Source organism: Arachis stenosperma, chromosome 10 (assembly GCF_014773155.1).
Source record: "Arachis stenosperma cultivar V10309 chromosome 10, arast.V10309.gnm1.PFL2, whole genome shotgun sequence".
NCBI classification, from domain to species: Eukaryota; Viridiplantae; Streptophyta; class Magnoliopsida; order Fabales; family Fabaceae; genus Arachis; species Arachis stenosperma.
The window spans coordinates 2,104,728-2,126,590 of record NC_080386.1 but is presented as its reverse complement, the minus strand read 5'-3'; the positions used below and the strand labels follow the sequence as shown (position 1 = coordinate 2,126,590).

Here is a 21,863-nt window from a genome sequence, read left to right as displayed (position 1 = left end):
ATATAATCAATACCTTCTTTCCATCAATAGAGACAACGACACCATCAACTAGCATAGACAACCGACAATGAAGGTTAGTACCATCGTGGTTAGATATGAAGTTGTTGGTGTGCTTGGATCTGCCTTAGAAAAAAGGTTCACACTGAACACTTTCTCAATCCGAAAAAACCGAGCTTTTCATGGTTAAAAAACGTCGAATCTCGTCTGATGAGTTGCTGCAATTTTTAGCGAAGTTTGGGCAGTGGACTTTGAGCATGTCGGAGAAGACGGTGCCGAAGCCACCATGGCTGAGTGGGGAGGAGAAGGAACTGGTAACACGACGAAGGAGCGAGTAACTAGGAGAGTCGATGGGGAAGTTTGAGTCATTGTCGACGGTGGAAATAATGGAAGGGGCGGTGCGCTTGCTACAGCAAAGAAAAAGGAGGAAGAGAACCAGCAGGAGGAGGGAAGCGACAGTAATAGTTAACTAAATACTGAGGGTCCAACTAATTTTAACAACTAAGCTAAATATATTTATTTAAAAAATTAATAAGTGACCCCTTTATTTTCTATAATTGCAGAAGAGATCCCATTAAAATGAACATTTTTATTTTGTATTATCTGATTGACCGGTAAGTCAAATAAGTTTTTGGCATTTTGGTGCCTCAAACACGTTATGCGTACCGAATCTGTGTCCATGTCTTTAATATTGTGTATTTGTGTCTATGTCTTCACCCATATATGAACCAAACACAGTGTTAGTAGACAAGGTGTGACATAAAAGAAAAATGGACAAGGCTTGATCGCCTGAGACTTCAGCTAGGGGTGTTCATGAATCGGGTGAAGTCGATTTAGTTAGATTTGGATCTGACTCTAAAAAATCATCGGGTCTATTTTGGACTTTCTGATTCGATCCAAAAACAATCTAAAATAAAACAGATTAATTTGAGGTAACTTGGTGTAAATTTAGTATATACAAATTTGTAAATTTTATATACTAAAATAAAAAAAATTTATTTTTTAAAGTTAAAAATAACAAATATTATATCATATTTAATCATATTTATATCAAAATAATTATTGAAAAGAAATAATACCGTATAATATAAAAATATTAATTAAAGTATAAAAGTATAATATAATACTAGTAATTTCATTCTAAAAAATAATATTAAGTTGAGCAACTCCAAATATAAATTGAAATCGATTCAAAATTAAATATGGGTAAGAACAGCAAATCTAAACCCGATAAAATATGTTTTAAGTATAGATCAGACAGAATCTTAAACACCTCTAACTTAAACATAATAATTAAATTCTAAAAGCAGTTGTCATGACGATAAAAAAATACCCAAAATCAGTTACTATATAAAATACTAAGAACTTTTAGAAATAAAAGTTAATTTTGAAAAGAAATTTCATATAATATGAGCATTTAAATAGGATCATTTAAGACAAAAAAAAAAGAGATAATTTAGTTTTCAAAAAGAATTTCGTTAGAGAGTCAATAGAGTATTTGTACAATATGTACACTTAGTTATTTATTTGGCCTGAGTTAAAAAAATAAACATTAAAGATAAAATACTACTAATTTCTCAAACACAATACACTCCTACTGTCCAAAATAACCATCCGGATATATACCAGGGATAATAAATATCGGATATCCTATTGAATCAAACATCTTATACTCTCATTGTACACATTATATAAATACTTCATTAGCTCTCTATATTTTCTCCTTAAAAAAAAGGTTATTTAAATACTCTATGCCTTTATTTATATTTTCTTTTCTTAAATGGGTTATCCCTTGATCGTTAAGCCATGTATTAAGTCAAACAGAAATTTCATGTTGAAGCATTACATCAACCACAAAATGGAAGAAATCTCGCGGAGGTGGTCGTAATTAAAGATCTTAACACCAGAATCCAATTACTGAAATGATTTTCCATTGTATCCAATTAGTCATTTGTTTTCGGTTGTCGAGTTTGTACGATCTCTAAAATTGACTGTGTATTCTGATTATGATTGACAGATTAAAATCCATACACATTATATCCGTATGTTATTAATTAGTTATATATATAAGCAATTAATTAGGAAGGTAAAACACTTTAGCTCAATAAACGAACCACTCTCCCATTTCCATATCAAAAGCATAAAATAGCACACGGATTTTTCCACGTCAAACTTTGAAGGACTTTCGAATTCAACTTTGGATGCTTTTTCAGTCATTATTCAAATGGAGAAGATAGACTGGAAAATTATTATTATGATTATTGATTATTGATCATAGGCTATTCGATGCCAAACTTGGATTTGTCTTCCTCTTTCTACACACTGCTCTAAAAACACTCAACAGTAATTTTAATATTATTAAAATTAAGATTATATTATAAAAAAATTCAATTTTATTTATAATATTAAAATATTACTAAAACTACATAATTACCGTAACTTACATTAATAATTTTGATCGTACGTAACTACGTATCCTCTAACAACATATATAAAAGGTGTTCATCGTGAAATATTTATTTTCGCTGGTCAAATTTTCAAAACACGTGAAGCTATCGTGGCAACCCACTAGATACTATTTGGCTTTCTATAATTCTATTCTTCAAACATGACATACATGTCATTAGTATTTAGTTCTCAACTTTTATTTGTTCTCTTCTAAAATAAAATATTTAATATTAAATTAAAATAAAAATTCATATGCAGGTAATTTTACGTAAAGTTAATAATTGAGAATCGTTAAATAATTTGATTAATTCGATTAAATTTTTATATAATAACTCTTAATTATCAATTTTATGTAAAGTTGACTATATTTAAATTTTTATTTTAAATTAATTGATGTTTCTAATTTTGTTTTTTAGATTTTAATTTCAAAAACAATGTTAAAGAAATAAAAAATATAAAAGTTTTAACATTTTGGATACATTTTATGTATTAAAACCTTCCTTCCTTCGCAATAAATGTAATAAAATAAAAGAGTTTAATAAAAGTTAGACAATTATAAAATGCTAAAAAAGAAAAGAAAAAATGAAAAATATGAAAGGGGTTTACTAAGAAAAGTTTTAAACGAAGACTGAAATAAGACTTCTAGTAACTGTGTGGGCCCTCCAAATTTACTAAACACCCGGTCTCGTCGGATGATGACGTCACATATTGGAAAGTCTTTCAATATTGCCAATCGATTACGTCATCGCACGAGGAACCTTTGATCTGTGATGGCATTCATGACGTCACTAACTTAATAAGAATGGCCCCAGCAATTGTTGAGCTGTGATGTCTTCTGGCATTTGCCACCGGAATTTCCATAGAATTACAAATCTACCCCAACTCTCAATTTCATGAACTTATTTTCCTTGTATTCTTGGTATAGAACAATTATGCATATACTTGAAAATATATTTTTTATATTTATATTATTAGTTAACACTTTGAATTAATAAAAGACACGATAAAACTGAAGTAATATTAGGACCTTCTAGTGATTGTGATATTAAGTCTTAGAATATCATGCATTCATGTGCAAGATGGAAAAGTTGTGAATGTGTTTGATGTTTGCGGGGACTAAAGTCTTTCCATATGCCATTTTATTCAAAATTGTTTGCTTCTCAAATTCCTTTTCTAATTATAATAAGGTATGTGGCATAGATAGCATTTTCTTTCCCAATCATGACTCATAGGCAATTTACACCTTCTCATGTTTTTCCCACCTAATAATAATGGACTAATATTCTCTAAAATAAAATAAAAAATTAATCACTCTAAAAAAATTAAATTCAATAATAATAATAATAATAATACACATTTCTATCAGAAATATAATTTTATGCGTCGATAATTTATACATTTATCTAATATTAAATATATTAATTACTAGAATTAAAATTAATTCATAAAATATAAAATATTTTATATTTATAAACTATTTAAAAATTTTATTCTTAACAGATAGATGTGACGCTTGGAATATATATGCATTACTACCATGAGTGTCACTTTCCTCTTTGTCCCCGTTATCCATGTCTATTGTGTTCCCTTGATATCAATTTGTATTATTTCCAAGCTAAGTTCCACCTATGGTGGCACAGCCAAACCCTAATACTAGGAAAGTAACACCCTTCTTGTCTAAATCATTAAATTAATACAAGTTTGCGACGGATCCTCCTTACATTTTGTGTTACTCTGTTATTGGCTTCAACAAGGTTGTGATCCAATTTGGACCCACATCTAAAATTCCACAACCCAATCCCTAATAATCGAGTTCAATTATTAGTTCATTACACGATATTTTGAAATATCAGCTCTAGTTATTAACAAGAATATGGACTGGTTAATTATCCGGGAGTTGATTATAAATTTATAATAAGGGCAATATTGTAAATAGGAGGAAAAGTAGTGGCAGTGATAAAATAATAATAGAAAAGTCAAGTCAATGGTTTAAAATCACCTTCTTTCCTTGGCACAAAATATTCGATGTGGGACATGCATTCCCCCAAAGAGAATATATGCAAAGTCCATAGGCAGAGGCTAAGGCAAGTTCTTGAAAAGAAACAGATGAATAAGATCGAAGAAGAAGGCATGGTTATAGCTTCCCAATCCCAAACAGAGTTACCTTTAAATGAGAATGACTCTCAGGACATGGTTATATACCAAGTCCTGAACGAGGCCAGTAATAACCATCAGCAGCAGCAGCATGAAGCGGCTTCGTTCATGATGATGAGTAGCGGACAGCAACGGCGTGGCATGGAAGCAAAGAAGAACATAGCGAAGAAGCACTACAGAGGGGTGAGGAGGCGGCCTTGGGGGAAGTATGCGGCGGAGATAAGAGACTCGGCGAGACAGGGAGCAAGGATATGGCTTGGGACGTTTCAAACAGCGGAAGAAGCTGCCATGGCTTATGATAGAGCTGCTTTCAAGATGAGAGGTTCCAAGGCCTTGTTGAACTTCCCTGCTGAGGTTGTTGCAGCTGCTTCTTCCACTGCTTCTACTTCCACTCATACTTAGACTCTCTTCAAATCTTTCTCCTTCTTTCTTCTCTTTTGCTTTAATTTTCTGTATTTAATTATATATAATCAATCAAAATTCTCTCATTCATCTTTCATATCTAGTACTATTTCAATAATTACATTCACAAATTTATTTAGTGTTCATCAAAAAGATCTGTTAAAGACTAATTTCAAGCTTGAAATTTCAAATATTATATGAATTAGAAAAAGTATACAAGTTTTTAAAAATTACACTAGTGATTATTGAAAGAGCTAAGGGAAACGGGAACCCTGTTTTGAATACAAAGCCAGAAGTCAATGCCACAATTTGATGTCCAAAGATAAGAATTCAGCTAAAAAACAATTTGTGTTGCACATTAACTAAAATTTCTATTCAACTGCCCAGTGGAGATCAAAGTGAATTAATATCATCTTAAAAAATGTCTATATACATAGCTAATAAAGCAGAGCAGAGATAATATAATGGCCATGTTCAACAAAAACAAAACAATTAAAAAGCTACTCCATATATATTAGATTGTTGAAATATATATATGTGGGTGCGCGCGCGTCGAACAGCTATATCTATACATAACCAGTACTTAATCAATAATAATTTGTACTTATATTTACAAAAATATTGTACTTAATAAATATATAATTTATACTTATATTTATCAAAATTTACACATATAAATTACTACAGTTTGTATTTATATTTTTCAGATTTACACGCATAAATTAATAAAATTTATTTGTTATAAAGAATTTAATATTTATGTTAATTAAATAATAACAAAAAATACAAAAAATTAATGGTCCCAAAGAGTTTTTCACTTTTTTCCTATATCTTCTATATGCATATTATTGGTACGAACAGATTGATTACATTTATGGAAAGTATATATAATAAAAGGATTACTAATAAGAGACTCATTCAGATAAAAACGTTTAAAAATATTTTTTTAAAAAGATATTTTTAAGTAATTAAAATTTAATACATATAATTAATTAAATTATGTTATTTTTTATTAAAATTAGATCAGATAAATTGATTTGACAAAAAATTGATAAATTATATTTTGAACCGGTCTAAATTAATATTTTTTTTATAAAAATAATTACAATATTCTTATTATAAAAAATAATTAAAATACTCTTATTATATATATATATATTTAGAATTTTAAATTCTAACTCTTTTCTTTTATCTGTGTTGTTATAGGATTATGATTTAGAATTTTTAAAATTAAATATATATATATATATATAATAGAAATATTTTAGTCATTTTCTATAATAGGATTATTATAGTCATTTTCTATAAAAAATATTAATTTAAATTGGTTCAAGGTTTGGTTTATTAATTTTTCAGCTAAATCAATTTGTCTAATTTAATTTTGACAAAAATAACAGTTTAATTAATTATATATATTAAATTTTAATTACTAACAATATCTTTTAAAAAATATTTTTTTAAGAATCTTTATCTTAGTGACTCCTTTTTATTAAATGTTCTAATTTTTGAAACTCTATTGTTTTCTTCTATCCCTTTTATTTGCTAACACGTGCCTTTGACAAATAATAATTTGGAAAAATTAGTTCATATTCTGTGCATGAAATAAGGTTATGAAAATTGGACCGAATTAAATGATTCGATCAATTAGTTAAAAACCGATCTTTTGGCCGGTCTAATTGATCTCTAAAATTATTTTTAAAAAACCAATAAAAAAAGCTCAACAAGTGATGAACTAGATGAATTGGTCTGATTTTTTGAAGGTCCAGTTCACTATCCAGAAAAAAAAAACAAAAAAGAAAAAGAAAATCAAATGGGCAGAGGCAAAGGCTCTCTCTCACTCTCACAATTCACAAAACCTAAACTCGATTAGGACAACTCAGACAAGAGAAGCCCCCACCAACAGCTACCATTCACCCTCTTCTCCTCGCCGTGGAACATCGCGGTTGCTCGCATCGCCCACCTTACCATCGCGCGTTGCTCATATTGTCAACTCTTCCCTTCAGTCCCCGGCCTATGCTCTCCTCGTCGTTACTCACTTTTATGGTAAGCACTCCTCGGCTCCTCCTTTCCTTGTTGACGCAATCGTAGAGGTGAGCAACGGCGAGGTAAGTAGAGGCCGAAGACCGAAGAGAAGAGCCAACAATATGAGCGACGCGCGACGGTAACGTGGGCAATGCGAGCGACCGCAATGTTCCACAGCAAAGAGAAAAGGGTGAATGGCTGTGGTTGGTGGGGGCTTCTCTTGTTTGAGTTGTCCCTGATAGGGTTTAGGTTTTGTGAATTTTGAGAGCAGAGAGAACCTTTACGTCTCAGCCTGTTTGATTTTCTTCTTTTTTTTTTTACTTTTTCTTCTGAGTAGTGAGTCAGGCCTTTAAAAAACTAGACTAATTCATCCGGTTCATCATCTGTTGAACCTTTTTTTTATTAGTTTTTTTAAGATAATTTTAGAGATCAATTATACCAACCAAAAAATCGATTTTCAGTTAATTAGTCAACTATTTAATCCCGTTTGATTTTCATAACATTGCTTCGTATACAGAATATGAACTAATTTCTCCAAATTATTATTTGTCAAAGTCATGTGCTGCAAATAAAGGGGATAGACGAGTTTCAAAAATTTGAACATTTAATTAATCATATTAGATATATATAGTTGATAGCTAAGAAAAACAACAAATGATATACAAATTGGTGATACGTATATGTAACTACTCAACCAAATTAAACCATGCCATGCATGTTGATATATAATTAAAAAGAAGACAGCAAATTATCCAAGTAATCACTTCCTAAATCCTGAAACACAAAAACATCTACTTCTTCATCATGATCATGAAACCCTCCTGCTACCTTCTTTGTTGGAGGTTGCTCATTCAACACCACAGATGACCCTCTCTTATTACAATAATGATGATCAAATTCTATAGCTTTTGAAACAGTGTCAAATGGGAAATTGAGGTATGCCTTTGGCCCTCTAATCCTCAAAGCAGCTTTATCATATGCCAATGCTGCTTCTTCAGCTGTCTCAAATGTTCCAAGCCAAACTCTAGCACCTTTCTTCGACGAATCTCGAATCTCCGCCGCATATTTCCCCCATGGCCTTCTCCTTACTCCTCTGTAGTGCTTTGTCACCACTTTTTTCTCTGTTTTCATCACCCTCTTCTCTAGTTCTACCTTCTTATTACAATCTTGGTCGTTATTGTTTGTTGTTGTTTCTGCTTCTGCAGCATCATTTGGTGTAATATTAACAACTCCATCTAAAACATCTTCCCAGAAATCTGCTCCCATTGATATCCACCTCCCTAAGCTTGGAAGCCTCTGCAGAATTCCCACTGAACCGTTATTATTGTTGTCTCTTCCATCAAGTTGTGGAAGTTCTTCCCATGATTGTTCTGCTGCAACATCACCATCACCATATGTTCTCACATGATCTGCTCCTCTTTGATTGCTGATAATTTTGGCCCATACATTCTCAAGAATCCCTTCAGAATTTGCATCATTACTATGACTGTCCATGTTGATGAAAGTTTTAAGAAAGGGACATAACAGTGTAAATATATATACACATAAAAAGTGTGAATGCTCTTTTAATTTGACAGCTCAGCTTTAATTTATTATTGTATTTTGCTTTAATCAGATAAATGATGAGTGAATTGGAACACAGTTGGAAAGCTTGTGCATTAATTAATACACTGATTGAATCTCCAGCTATAGATACATAATGCAGTATTTTCAGCACTAATACAAGATTAAAATAATATAAGATAAGGTTTATTTTATTGTTTATCCCTTGACTTGTGTGCTTCTTCAATCATTTGGGGGGTTTATCTCATGTTGATTATTGGAATAAATCCCTCAATTTCAGAGATCAAGTTTATAACATTACGAAACTGATGAGAAGCAGAAGCATTTTTAGTCTCAAATCAGAGCTGGCAAGCGTGGACTTTGTTGGAGTTAGGGGGAAATCATCACTTTACAATAATTTAATGTTTTCTAAGTCAAACCAAAGGGAAATTAAACGCAATAATTTATTAAGCTAAACCAATTTTAGTCGCTTTAATTTTCACCGTGGGTTTTATTTGACTCAATGCTATATAGTATTATCATAATAATATTAATATCATATAGTAGTCTTTGATTTGTACGAAATTACTTGCGTATGAGCGAAAAAGTATGAGCCTATGAGGGATGAATTATGGGATAGCTAAGCTGCGTTTGTTTACAGAGACAAGACACTGAGATAGAAATATTGAGACATAAAATCGTGTTTGGCAGATGAGACATGGACAGAGACAATATGTCTAGTGACACTCAATTAGTGTATTTTGTGTTCATCTTTACAGGAAAGACACAGAGACACTAACAAAGAATACAACTTATTTTTTATTTTTTCTTTTATTATTTTTATTAATTTTTCATAATTATATTTTTTATTGTTATATTTTTTATCTCAAATTTTTTGAGTTAAAAAAATAAGAATAAATTAAATTTTCATAATTTGTTTTAATTTATTATCAAACAGAATAAAAAAACACAAAATTTTGTGTCTCTATCTATCAATGGCTTCTCCTGTACTATTGTCTTGTCCTATCTTTTTCTTAAAAACAAATACAACCTAAATTATGTATGACTTATTTATATTTTTCGAAATTGATGGCATAGCCACACATATATATAGATTATGAAAACACATTCTTGGGCTTGATTAATATTAATTAGTTGTCTTTAAAAAGAAAGAGAATACACCTCTTATTTCTTCCTAATCATTGTTGAGGAGTTGAGGTTATCAATAATAGTGGCGTGACCAGCATTATTTGTCTTAAACATGCAATTTGGTTATGGGTTAATTAAGGCAGCTAGGTTTGCCAAAATACTATACACCATACACGGTGGCGTAAAGGAGTAATTGGCGTTGGCAAAGAATATTTGTGGGTGTTGATTAATAAGTGATGTATTAATTAATAGAAGGCACACGGTTGGGACATTAAAATAAGAGTGCTACAGATTAAAGATAATTAAGAGGGAAGAAAAATGGTAGGCAGTGCATGCGAATGCGGCGTGGCGGTCTCGGTTCCATGAACCGCCACATGTTGCGGCTTTGAAACTTCAAAATCCCAATGCCTCGCTGCATATATACGTTTCTTTCAATCAACCTTGTTATTATATTTCCAATTTCGTAACCACTTCAAACACATTTCTTAAAACTATTATCGGTTTTGGATTTTTTTTAAACAAAATAGCAATTAGTAGTGTTTAATAAACAGGTGAAAAAATGAGTTTAAAGTTCAAAATAATAGTATAAGATAATGGGTTTTGTTAGGTAAACAATTAATTTTGTGAATAATGTCAACAATGTGCTCTAAAATTTATCTAATAAAAAAAATCACTCCACTCTCAAATTATCTCCTAAATCCTAATATTAGGATAATTGTCCACACACTTAATGTTAATGAATTGAACATTTATGCATGATTAATTGTACATGAGTAAATCGAATCATAAGGAATAACCATTTAATTAAAAATATTGAACATAATCATCTGCATACATATTAAATTAAACACCCAACATATTTATTGTTTACATTATTTAGTATTTTCATTGTCTACTTATATTTTTTTTAAGATAATTAGTCTCAAGTTGTTAAAGTTTTCAATGAATTTTTTTAAAATAAAGACATAAATTTTATTTATTTATTGCTCTATTTATATGTTGTGTCAACTCTCAACCATTAAATAATGGATAAGAGAATATTTTTTCAACTTGAGCTAATTCTGAAATTTTTTCCAACTCTGAAAAAATAGAGAGCCCTTACGGTTACGGAGTAGTAACTAGTAAAATAGTAAGCTCACTTGTTGTTGGAGTTGGGCTTCTTATTTCTGTATTTTGGGCTTTAGCACAATAAAGCAAAGAAAGTATATTGTGTCTGCCGTTCATTCAAGGCCCAAAAATACGTGTTCAAAAAAGGCCCAAAAGGCATCACGTGGCCTCTGATTTTGGTGAAACCAATAAGCAAAAACTAATAAAGTGGAAGCTACTATCAGCGCATAAATGGGGGAAGAAGGCCAGGAACCCACCCCAATTTTCTAATTAGAAGAATCAGTGAATTGAAAAGTAGGAATTGGAAGATTTTTTTGTTATTTTCAGAGAGGATAACAATTGTGTTGATTGCTGAACAACCAGGTGCAGTTTCACAGTTACCAATCTGGACGCCATAACAAGACTTTTTGATCATGATATTTATTAGGATTAACTTACATTATCTCAACCCACTAAATTGGGATGCAAGCCTGTGCTGAAAAGTTAATTGATTAACAATGAATCTAAGATCAGATAATAATGTATGAATTCTACTAGAGAACCAATGGAGTATTTGTACAATGTGTACAATGGGCTATTTATTTAGTCCAATATGAATTAAAAAATAAATATTTAGAGTAAAATACTACTAATTTCTCAAACATAATACATCTATACTATTCAAAATAACCATTCGAATACAAGAAATAATAAACATCTGATATCCTACTGAATCGAACATTCCTAAACTCCCATTGTACACATTATACATATATTTCATTGGCTTTCTATACTTTCTCTGATTAGCCTTTTGTCGGTTAAATGTCATTTTGGGATAGGTAATGTTCCTTGCAAAGATCGATCATTAATAAAGTGGGGAAAAATGAAAAAAGTTGATTATGTACTATCTACGGAAATGTTTGGTACTATTATACCTACATAGTGTGAGGTTATAGGGCGTTAATTAATTAATTACTATATGCATATTATGATGATTATGATTATTATTGTTATAATAACAATGGTGGTTGAAAGATGAAATGCGAAAAGGTTATTTTGGTCATGATGCATGGTACACAGGGTTTAATTTGTACGATAAACAATTGGGCCATTATTACTATATAAATGCTAGTAGATAGACACAATAATAGGGGCAGTGTTTCAGTGAGAAAACTTGAAACTTGACCAGTTTTTTGTTATTATTTGGAGCCTGGAGGCCATTCGAAAAATGGGGACCTCTTCTTCTTCTTCTTCTTTCCTTTTTCTTGCTCAGATTTTTTTTATTCTCTCGCAGCTTCTATGTTTGACGGTTGAAGCTTTCAACAATAGTAGTAATAATAAGATATCTGCCTTCTATGTGTTTGGAGACTCCACCGTTGACCCTGGAAACAATAACTACATTGACACTCCTTTCAAATGCAACTTTCCACCTTATGGCATGGATTTCCCTAACCATCTTCCTACTGGAAGATTCTGCAATGGCAAGCTTGCCACTGATTACATTGGTACATATCTATATATTGGTGGAAACTCAAGTGCAGTCGAATTCACGTGAAGTTGATACCTGAGAACCGTTAGATGATTTGACTGATTTAACTAAATTTTCATCTAACAACTTTTGACTACCAACTTTACATGAACTCGACTGCAGCTAGCTTTTAACCATATATATATGGCTTTATTATATGCTTATAATTACTATATGATTAATTAGTATATATTCATTCAACTTCAAATATATAAATGTGCATTGCATATATATATATATATATATATATATGTGTGTAGCTTCCTATGCAGGACTCAAGAAATCGTTTCTTCCAGCTTATTTGGATCCAAATCTCAGCGTTGAAGAGCTTATCACAGGTGTTAGTTTTGCCTCTGCTGGTTCTGGCTTTGACCAACTTACACCATCAATCAGTGTATGTCGTATATAAAATAATGTGCATTGAAAAAAGGTGGAAACTCGGATGCAGTCGACTTCACGTGAAGTGAAGTTGATAACTGAGAGCTGCTAGATGATTTGACTAAATTTTTATCTAACAACTTTCAACTATAACTTCACATGAAGTCGATTGCACCTGAATTTTCTCTTAAAAAATGATAAAAATTCAAGCACAGTTAATTTCATGTGTAGTTGATAGTTTAGTCAAATCTATTAAATCATTTAACTATTCTCAACTATCAACTTCCCGTAAAGTTAACTACACTAAGTTTTGACATAAAAAAAATAGTACAAACTTCACTTGTCTTTCAATATATATATTTATAGTATGTTATTGATATGTGTCTATATGTTATTTTCATGTTTATGGACAAATATATAATTTGTTTGTGTTATATTTATTCTGTGTTTGTTATTGATTACAGAATGTGATTCCAATAGGAAAACAATTGGAATATTTTAGAGAATGCAAAAAGAAGTTAGAGGTTAAGCTTGGTAAAGAAGGAACCAAGAATCATCTAGAAAAGGCTGTGTTTTTCTTGAGTGCTGGTACCAACGACTTCGTTCTTAATTATTTCGCTCTACCAATTAGAAGAAAGAGTTTTACTATCTTATCCTACCAGCAATTCTTGATCCAACATGTGAAACAATTTATTCAGGTTTGATGTTTAATTTCATCTCAATTACCACACACATTCATATCTTCAATTTCCATCCCTTTTTAATGTTTGAATATTCACACGTGATATATATGCATAAATTATAAATATGTTTGGTTATTATAACATTCAACTAACGCTACTGCGTACTTTAAATAAACTTTAATTAAGTATGGCTATTTGCTTTACCCATATCATTCTTTCTTATTATAAAGAACAAACTAATATATTTACTAAATATTAATTAATAATTAATTATACTACTACTACATTTGAATTTTAATTTGCATGGATATTTTAATTTCAAATGTCTTAGCTTGTACTATTATACTATTTCTCATGACTTCAACTATAAATTATTTGTCGATGAACCACCTAACTCTTTATTCTAAATATTTATGATGGTTAATAATGGTATGTTGAGTCAGTGTCTCGTGTTGAAATATCACTTCTTTATTATTGGATAAGGTATGAATTTTAGTATAATAAGTAACTAAATTTTATTTCTTTAATTTAATGGTGAGTGAATATATAATAAATAGTAGGTATGGGGAAGTATGATTATAATGTAAGTTAATGTCTATCGTATATCATATTAAAATGTTATTTTATTGCTATTACTAGCTAATATCATTGTTGTATGGGGAAGTATATATAAAAGTAATTTTTAGTTCTAACTTTGCTTTGACATGCATGGTTGCTTTCAATTCAAACAATGAAATAAACCCACTAGCTAAAAATAGGTATTTTCTTATCAAAGCGAATCGTTCGTTAGATGTGATGATATAGGAGATAGCTAGAAACATTGATTTCTCATTTGACACTTTTGGTTTTTATAGAATGATAATATGCTAGACAGAAAATATCTAAAATTATTTTATATAATTTAATATTTATAATTATATATTTATTATATTTAAAATTATATTATAACAGGGAGTTAGCCAACAACAAATCAACAAACTGTTTTAAACTACACTCCATACTAATTAATTATTATTAATTAGTAATTATTTAAATTTTATTTTTTAAATATATAAAATTAAAAATTATTAATTACAGCTGTTTAAAAATTAATTGATTAAAAATTATTTATCTATACGTTTTTTATTATAATTAATAAATAACTTTACAATTAATAATATCCATCTTTTCCAAAATTTGAAGTACTCACAAGAAAGACCATATTATTTCTTTTCAAAATAATGAAACAAGAATATATATTCTACAACACATTATTTTTACATCTATCCCACCAAACTTAAAAAAAAAGTTTAAGGAATAAACTTTTTCAGTTAACATTCGTCAATTCTTTTTTTAATTTTAAATCAATTGTCTTAAAATTATAAATTTTAAATTCTAATTTCAAACTTTAAATTCTCAAAAAATAGGATAAAAATTAATTTTATAATAAAAAATTAACTAACATGCACTATTTAAAAATCACATCTTTATATTTTCCTATATAAAATAATGAGAGTAGAAATAACTATGTATGAATTGGAAGTGTCATTGTCTCTAGTATAGTTGATGGTAGATAAGAAATAAATTAAAACTAATATAGAAACCCAACCACCAAAAATCCTCGAAGCTATAGCTAAGTTGTCCTCAATAAAAAAAAAACTAACATGTTTATATGTGAAGCAACTTGTTTGCCACTATATAGAGAGAGAAAGTGAAAGAAAATTAAAAAGATGAGACTATGAAAATGAAATTACATAGTATTAGAAAGCCATGAATAATGGTAGGCATAGTCACAGCCGTAAGGGTTGGCAATACTAATAATTTTGGTTACTCAAACTGGAGACTACACATACATAGACATGAAACACAACATTTATGTACGTTAATATATATATATATATATATGGGTACTGCAACAAGCATATATATATTGAATATGAATTACATTAATTGTACTAGCTATAACTAGAGTAAAAAGGAAACACATTATTAGTAGTAATAAGGACACAAATTTGTTCACTCTGTCCATATATACATGGTATGAACCATGGATCGCAGGTAAATTTGTATAGGATTAATTAAGTAGGTAAATATATAATAAATAATTAAATGGACCACCGCACTAGCTAGCAATCATAACGCGTTAACGTGAACTTTTATGTATGGTGGAAACTCAGATGCAGTTAATTTCATATGAAGTTGATAATCGAGAGCCGTTAGATGATTTGACTTATTTGACTAAATTTTCATTTAAAGACTCTCAAGTATCAACTTCACATGAAGTCAACTGCACTTGAATTTTTACTTCATGTATTTAATTTTATAATATATATAGTTTTCCAATTGTAAAGAGTGTGGCTGAGGGAGGAGCTAGTTAGGAGGGGCCATGAAATGAAAGAAGCATTGATATGCATCCCATTATAGGTTTCTTTCTTTAGGGTTGGATTTGGTTTATTTGCTTTTATGTCAATTTGTTCATGAATGTGGTTATGTGCTTATTTGTGTGGCTACATCTACTTTTTCCTAAACACTGTACACATACATCCAAATAATTATATAATCTAGGTATAATATGATGCATACACATTTGGATTATTTTGAATATCTATATTGAGTCTCTAACTATGTTTCTGTCTTAATTAGTAGGCCAAATTTGATGGAACGTAACATATCTTGAATTTTTCTTAAAAAAAAAATAAAAATAAAACATAGAGAATATATAGAAATATATATTAATTAAGTAATGGTGAAAACTCAAGTGCAGTCGACTTCACGTAAAGTTGATAGTTAAGAGTAATTAGATGATTTAACTGATTTGACTAAATCTTCATCTAACGGCTCTCAGCTATCATTTTCATGTGAAATCGACTGCACTTGAGTTTCTATCTTAAGTAATTTAAGTATAGTTGTTTATTTAGGATTTAAGGTTTAGAATTATAGAAAAAATCAGAAAGAAAAATATAGGTAACCAATAATATTTTTGAACAATGTGTGAACAATGTGAATTAATAGGGTTAAAAGAGTAAATTTAATTAGTAGTATTAAATTAGAGTGTAGTATATTTTTATTTGATTGGTGATTATTCATATTATTTAAAATAGTCATTGTTTACCTAACATTCCCCAAATCAATAACTTTTTTAAACAATATGAACAACCATTAATCAAATCAAAACACACTACACTTCCAAATTACTCACCTAAATCTTAATATTAGAATAACCATCCGCACACCTAATGAAATGAACATCCGATATATCCATTATTCATATTATTTAGTATTTTCATTGTTTACCTATATTTTTCCATGAGAAATATATAGGAGTTTAATTGATTGAGAAAATTGACACTTCATAATCTAACTTGCACTAGTATTACATCATTAATTAACTCATAAATAAGAAGAAATTGAAGTTGTTTAATATGTTGTTTTCTTAATTATTATCCCAGGTAGCTTAGCTTACATTATAAAGAATAACGGATTTAATTAATAGAAAAGTTTAGGACAGCAACTTTATTAAATTTTGGCCAGTATGTAATAAGCAAAAAAAAATTAGCCATTGGATGAAATTTCACACCAATTTCACACCATTAAAATTATCATTAATGGTCATTTGATGACTACAAATCATAAAAGTTGATGACCTCCTAGCACTCCTCTTAATGAATTTCCTAAATTGGTGATCAGGATGTGGTGGCAGAAGGTGGTAGAAAAATTGCAGTTGCCGGAGTACCTCCAATGGGATGCTTACCTTTGATGATCACCTTAAATTCCCCTAATGACATTCTCCATCGTCATTGCATCGATCACTATTCTTCCATTGCAAGAGATTACAACCATCTCCTTCAACAAGAGTTACATCTTTTTCAATTCCACCTCAATAATAATAATATATCTACCTCCCCAACTAAAATCTATTATGTTGACATATATGGCCCATTAGCCCAAATGATCCAAGCACCTCAAAAATTCGGTTTGTATCACAACTATATTAACATTCATTTTTTTAATGTATCAATTAATTTTGTGCTAATTAACATTATATATTATTTCTATGGTAGGATTTGATGAGGTTGGTAGTGGGTGTTGTGGAAGTGGGTATATTGAAGCATCAGTACTGTGTAACAAGTTTTCAGGTGTTTGTTTAGATCCATCCAAGTATGTTTTCTGGGATTCAATTCACCCAACAGATAAAGCATATCACAATCTGTACTTGGCTAAACTCCCCACCATTGATTTCATCATCAACGGCTAGAAATTAATGACTACTTTTCCTTCATTCCAAGTTATATATGGCATCTAATAAAAGCTATTCTTCTTGTATTTTATTTCAAATGGAATGATATGAGGTTAATTAGTCTCTATTATTGGACAGTGCATGTGTGTATGTTATATTTATATAGTATAAAATAGTCATGTTATTATTTCTACCATATAAATTGCTTGCATATTAAAGAAAAGTGGCACATGTATATGACATGCATATCTGGGGCAACATCATGTGATGCTATTGTATTTGTTATATTGTATTGTATGAAATAAAGTCATAATCTTATTAATTGTGATCAACAACTTACCAAAATTATTTATATACTAACAAGGGCCCTGCTACACATACAAGTAAAAAGACCGTACAAGTTTTACAAGTTATCAGCCCAAACTTTATTAACACGCGCACTAACTCATTTTGAATGGAGCGTAACTACACGCGTCCCACTCAAACGGTTCGTCTTCGTCTTCTTCTTCGTCTTCGTCTTCTTCTTCTTCTTCTCTTCTTCTTCTTCTTCTTCGTCTTCGTCTTCTTCTTCTTCCTCTTCCTCTTTCTCTCTTCCTCTTCCTCTTCGTCTTCGTCTTCTTCTTCTTCTTCTTCTCTTCTTCTTCTTCTTCTTCGTCTTCGTCTTCTTCTTCTTCCTCTTCCTCTTCCTCTTCCTCTTCTTCGTTTTTTTTCGATTTTCATGGTTTCTGAAATTCTTCTTCTTCTTACTGCACGTTCTTCTTCCTCTTAATCTTCTTCTTCTCCTTTTCTTTCGTTTCTGCACGTTCTTCTTCCTCGTTTTCTTCTTCTTCTTCTTCATTTATGTCTTTTCTCTCTGTTTTCTCGTTTTTTTTTTCAATTTTTCATGGTAAAATCGTTTTTGAAGAAGAAGAAGCAGCAGAAGATAAGGAGGAGAAAGAGAAAGAGTTCTGAATTATGCATAAGATGTACTTCAACGAATTTTGGGTGTATTTTCTTAAATCCTTTGGGTGTATTTTCTGTAACCATTTGGGTGTATTCTATAATCGTTTGGGTGAATTCTTGTAACCGTTTGGGTGTATTTTCTGTAATCCTTTGGGTGTATTTCTGTAATCATTTGGGTGTATTTGAGTGATATCTGACTGATATCTATGGGTGTATCTGACTCATATCTATGGGTGTATTTTTCATTTAAAAAAAAATGGCAGCCATTACAGAAATACACCCAAACAATTACATAAAATACACCCAAGAGATTACAGAAATACACCCAAACGATTACATAAAATACACCCAAGAGATTACAGAAATACACCCAAACGGTTACAGGAATTCACCCAAACGATTATAGAAATACACCCAAAAGATTACAGAAAATACACCCAAAGGATTTAAGAAAATACACCCAAAATCATGCATAATTCAGAACTCTTTCTCTTTCTCCTCCTCATCTTCTGCTACTTCTTCTTCTTCAAAAACGATTTCAGAGCTTGATGTCAAAAAACAATAGAAATCGAGAATAACGAAAAAAGAAAACAGAGAAAAAAGCACGTAAATGAAGAAGAAGAACAGAAAGAGGAAGAAGAACGTGTAGCAAGAAGAAGAAGAAGAAGGAGAAAGAGAAGGCAAGAAATGTACCTTGAATAATATTTCTTCGTTTTTTCTACTGATTTTGATGAATGAGAAAGAGAAAACGAAAAGAGGAGAAGAAATTTCAATAAAAAAAAGAGGGAGGAAGAGAAGAAAAAGAGACACAGAAGAGGAAGAGGAAGAGGAAGAGGAAGAGGAAGCACGGAGAAAGAAGAAGAAGAAAAAGAGACACAAAAAAAACGTGAAACGGCATGAATAAAGCGCGTGTAAGTGACGTAGGAGTTGCAACACGTTTTGTAGATTAAACATTAATAAACTTATAATAGTTACAAGCCCTAATCGCTTGTATACTGAGCTTTCCCCTACTAACAAATTGCAAACAATGACATGGCATCAAAGTTGGTAGCCATACAGAGGATTCAGAAATAGAAAGGTCACAGATATGTGTCAGATAATAAAGTTTTACGTGGTTGAAATATATAGAAGACTCTTATATTAGACCCTTTATTTGTTGTGTGCTTTCGTTTTATTTATTTATTTATTTATTTTTTGGCTACCCTTTTATTTTATTTGTGTTACCTTTCTTCTTCTTACCTTTATTTTACTTGCCTGCTTACTTGCCTGCTTTTTGGAAACGGTTTTTCTCTATTTTGCTTTAATTATTGTCGTGAATTTATGTGACCTAAATTATTTTCTAAAATCTTTTTACTCAATCTATTATGTTATGTAACCAACTTGAGTTGGTGAATTTATTTGTCCGCTTAAGTAAGATTGTTGAAGTTCGAATTTCGTCTTATACATGCAACAACTCATTAGGCAGTGATAGACCCATAAATAGAATTTAAATTCGAGATAAATTAGTCTTTGACTTATCGAATTGAGGGATACTGTAGATAACAAAAAAAATCTATTGTGTTATGTTTTGTGATTCATTTTTCAGTGTTTATTATGGAGTTTGTTAATTAATGTGATTCTTTATTTTATTTTATGTCAATGAATTAGATTTGAATCATCCTTAAACGCTATTTACTAACTAAAAAACCTCTTTATTAATTAAACAAATCTCAACTCTCTATTTATTATAATTTATATCAAAGATTCTGTTTTAGATTTTAGAATTTATAATTTAAGATTTAGGATTTAGGATTTAGGATTTAGAGTTTTAGAATTTAAAATTATAATTTAAAGTTTAAAATTTAAATTTTAGAGTCTAAAGAGTGCTAGATTCCTTAATTTTTGGAACTCATTAGCATTTGCCTTTAAATTTAGGTGTTTGTACGTACCGATACGTTTAAAATATAGACAAAAATAATAATCTACGTGAAATTTATTTTTCACATCAACATTTAATTTTTTTAAATATATATTATATCACCACTTTTATTAATATAACCCTATAATTAAATAAAAATAAAAATATTTTTTATTTAATTTTATAAAAAGTCTTAAACATTCTTCTTTTATTTGATTAGACAAAAATATCCTTTTAAATTAACGAAATTTTAGAATCCACTTAATCCTAATTTTATAGTTTTAAATAATTTAAATAACAAAACAAAAACATATTAAAAAACAAAAAATCAAAATTTCTTCATATTCTCCAATTTCTCTAATCATTCGTGCCCCTCTAAGCAAAACATATTAAAGAAATAAAAATTCAATCGTTCTTCATTTTCTCTAATTACTTCCCAGTGAAAATCCTAAACCAAAATCCTAGGTTCTTTAATCAAATGCAGAGCCTTATGCAATTAAAATTATAATAATTAGCTACAAAATTTTCCTCAAATTTTTCACATAAACTAGTATGGTTAAAGGGTTTTGGAAAAATCAAATTTAAACCTTTAAAACTTCAAACTCAAAAAATAACTTTATGCAGCTAAAATTATATCATAAGTGGCCTCAAGTTCCTTTCTTCCACATAAGCTAGTAAAATTAAAGGGCACCTGAATTAAAAATTCCACCTTTTGGGACCAAACGTGACCTGAGGCAACGAAACATAAGCTCGAAGAGGGTTGATTGCATCTGGGTTAACAAAAGATTGAATTTTTGGGTCAGAATGAAGGACCCATTTGGAAGCAAAGAAGGAAGAATTAGGTTGAATTTGCAGTTTCGTCTCTGAAAATTTTGGAAGGAAGCGAGTGCCTTAGAACCTCGGGGAGCACGTCGGCGGCAAAAAATCTAGAGTTTTGATTTGGGACTTTCACTACTTTGTTTCAGAGGAGTAATTAGAGAAAATGAAGAACGATCAATTTTTTGTTTTTGAGTAAAGGTCATTTTCGTCCCTGACCTTTTTTTTTCGGACATTTTCGTCCTCAAGCAATGGAAAATACAATAAAGCCCTTGACCGTTGAAAAACGTGGACATTTGTGTCCCTCCGTTGATTTGTGCCGTTACCACTTGACGGAAAAGGCTGAGGTGGCACAGCTGGCGCTGAGGTGGCACGTAACGGAGGCCAACGTGGCATTGGGGGAAAAAGTTATAGGACATATAAGTCCCTGGAGACGAAAACGACGCCGTTTCGTCTCCTCCCCCAATCAACACAGTTGAATCCCATACACAATACCCAAAAGACCCATACTCGAGTGAGAGAATTACAGAAAACCCTAACCCAAAAAATGATCAAAGTCCTTCGTCTCTGTTTCTCCCTCCAAAATATACAACACGTAGAAGA

At 30.4% G+C, this 21,863-nt stretch overlaps 3 protein-coding genes across 3 annotated transcripts; 2 read left to right on the top strand and 1 right to left on the bottom strand.

The window, feature by feature from the left end:
* Positions 1-4,455: 4,455 nt before the first annotated feature.
* LOC130955574 (pathogenesis-related genes transcriptional activator PTI5-like) lies at positions 4,456-5,098 on the top strand. The gene has a single exon (XM_057882466.1). It carries the CDS (start codon positions 4,471-4,473, stop codon positions 4,999-5,001), a length of 531 nt encoding a protein of 176 aa, XP_057738449.1. The 5' UTR covers positions 4,456-4,470; the 3' UTR covers positions 5,002-5,098.
* Positions 5,099-7,717: 2,619 nt separating this feature from the next.
* On the bottom strand, positions 7,718-8,517 carry LOC130955426 (ethylene-response factor C3-like). The gene has a single exon (XM_057882274.1). The coding sequence runs from the start codon at positions 8,515-8,517 to the stop codon at positions 7,753-7,755; it is 765 nt and encodes a 254-aa protein (XP_057738257.1). The 3' UTR covers positions 7,718-7,752.
* A 3,447-nt stretch (positions 8,518-11,964) lies between these two features.
* On the top strand, positions 11,965-17,884 carry LOC130954817 (GDSL esterase/lipase At5g45960). The gene is made up of 5 exons (XM_057881591.1): positions 11,965-12,305; positions 12,589-12,722; positions 13,171-13,404; positions 17,056-17,341; positions 17,430-17,884. The coding sequence occupies exons 1-5, from the start codon at positions 12,029-12,031 to the stop codon at positions 17,621-17,623; spliced, it is 1,125 nt and encodes a 374-aa protein (XP_057737574.1). The 5' UTR covers positions 11,965-12,028; the 3' UTR covers positions 17,624-17,884.
* Positions 17,885-21,863: the final 3,979 nt, after the last annotated feature.

Coding starts and splice junctions, on each gene's coding strand:
- LOC130955574 (XM_057882466.1), top strand. CDS start 4,471: ATGTGGGACATGCATTCCCCCAAAGAGAATATATGCAAAGTCCATAGG.
- LOC130955426 (XM_057882274.1), bottom strand. CDS start 8,517: ATGGACAGTCATAGTAATGATGCAAATTCTGAAGGGATTCTTGAGAAT.
- LOC130954817 (XM_057881591.1), top strand. CDS start 12,029: ATGGGGACCTCTTCTTCTTCTTCTTCTTTCCTTTTTCTTGCTCAGATT. Junction 12,723..13,170: donor AACTTACACCATCAATCAGT/GTATGTCGTATA, acceptor TATTGATTACAG/AATGTGATTCCAATAGGAAA. Junction 17,342..17,429: donor CCAAGCACCTCAAAAATTCG/GTTTGTATCACA, acceptor TTTCTATGGTAG/GATTTGATGAGGTTGGTAGT.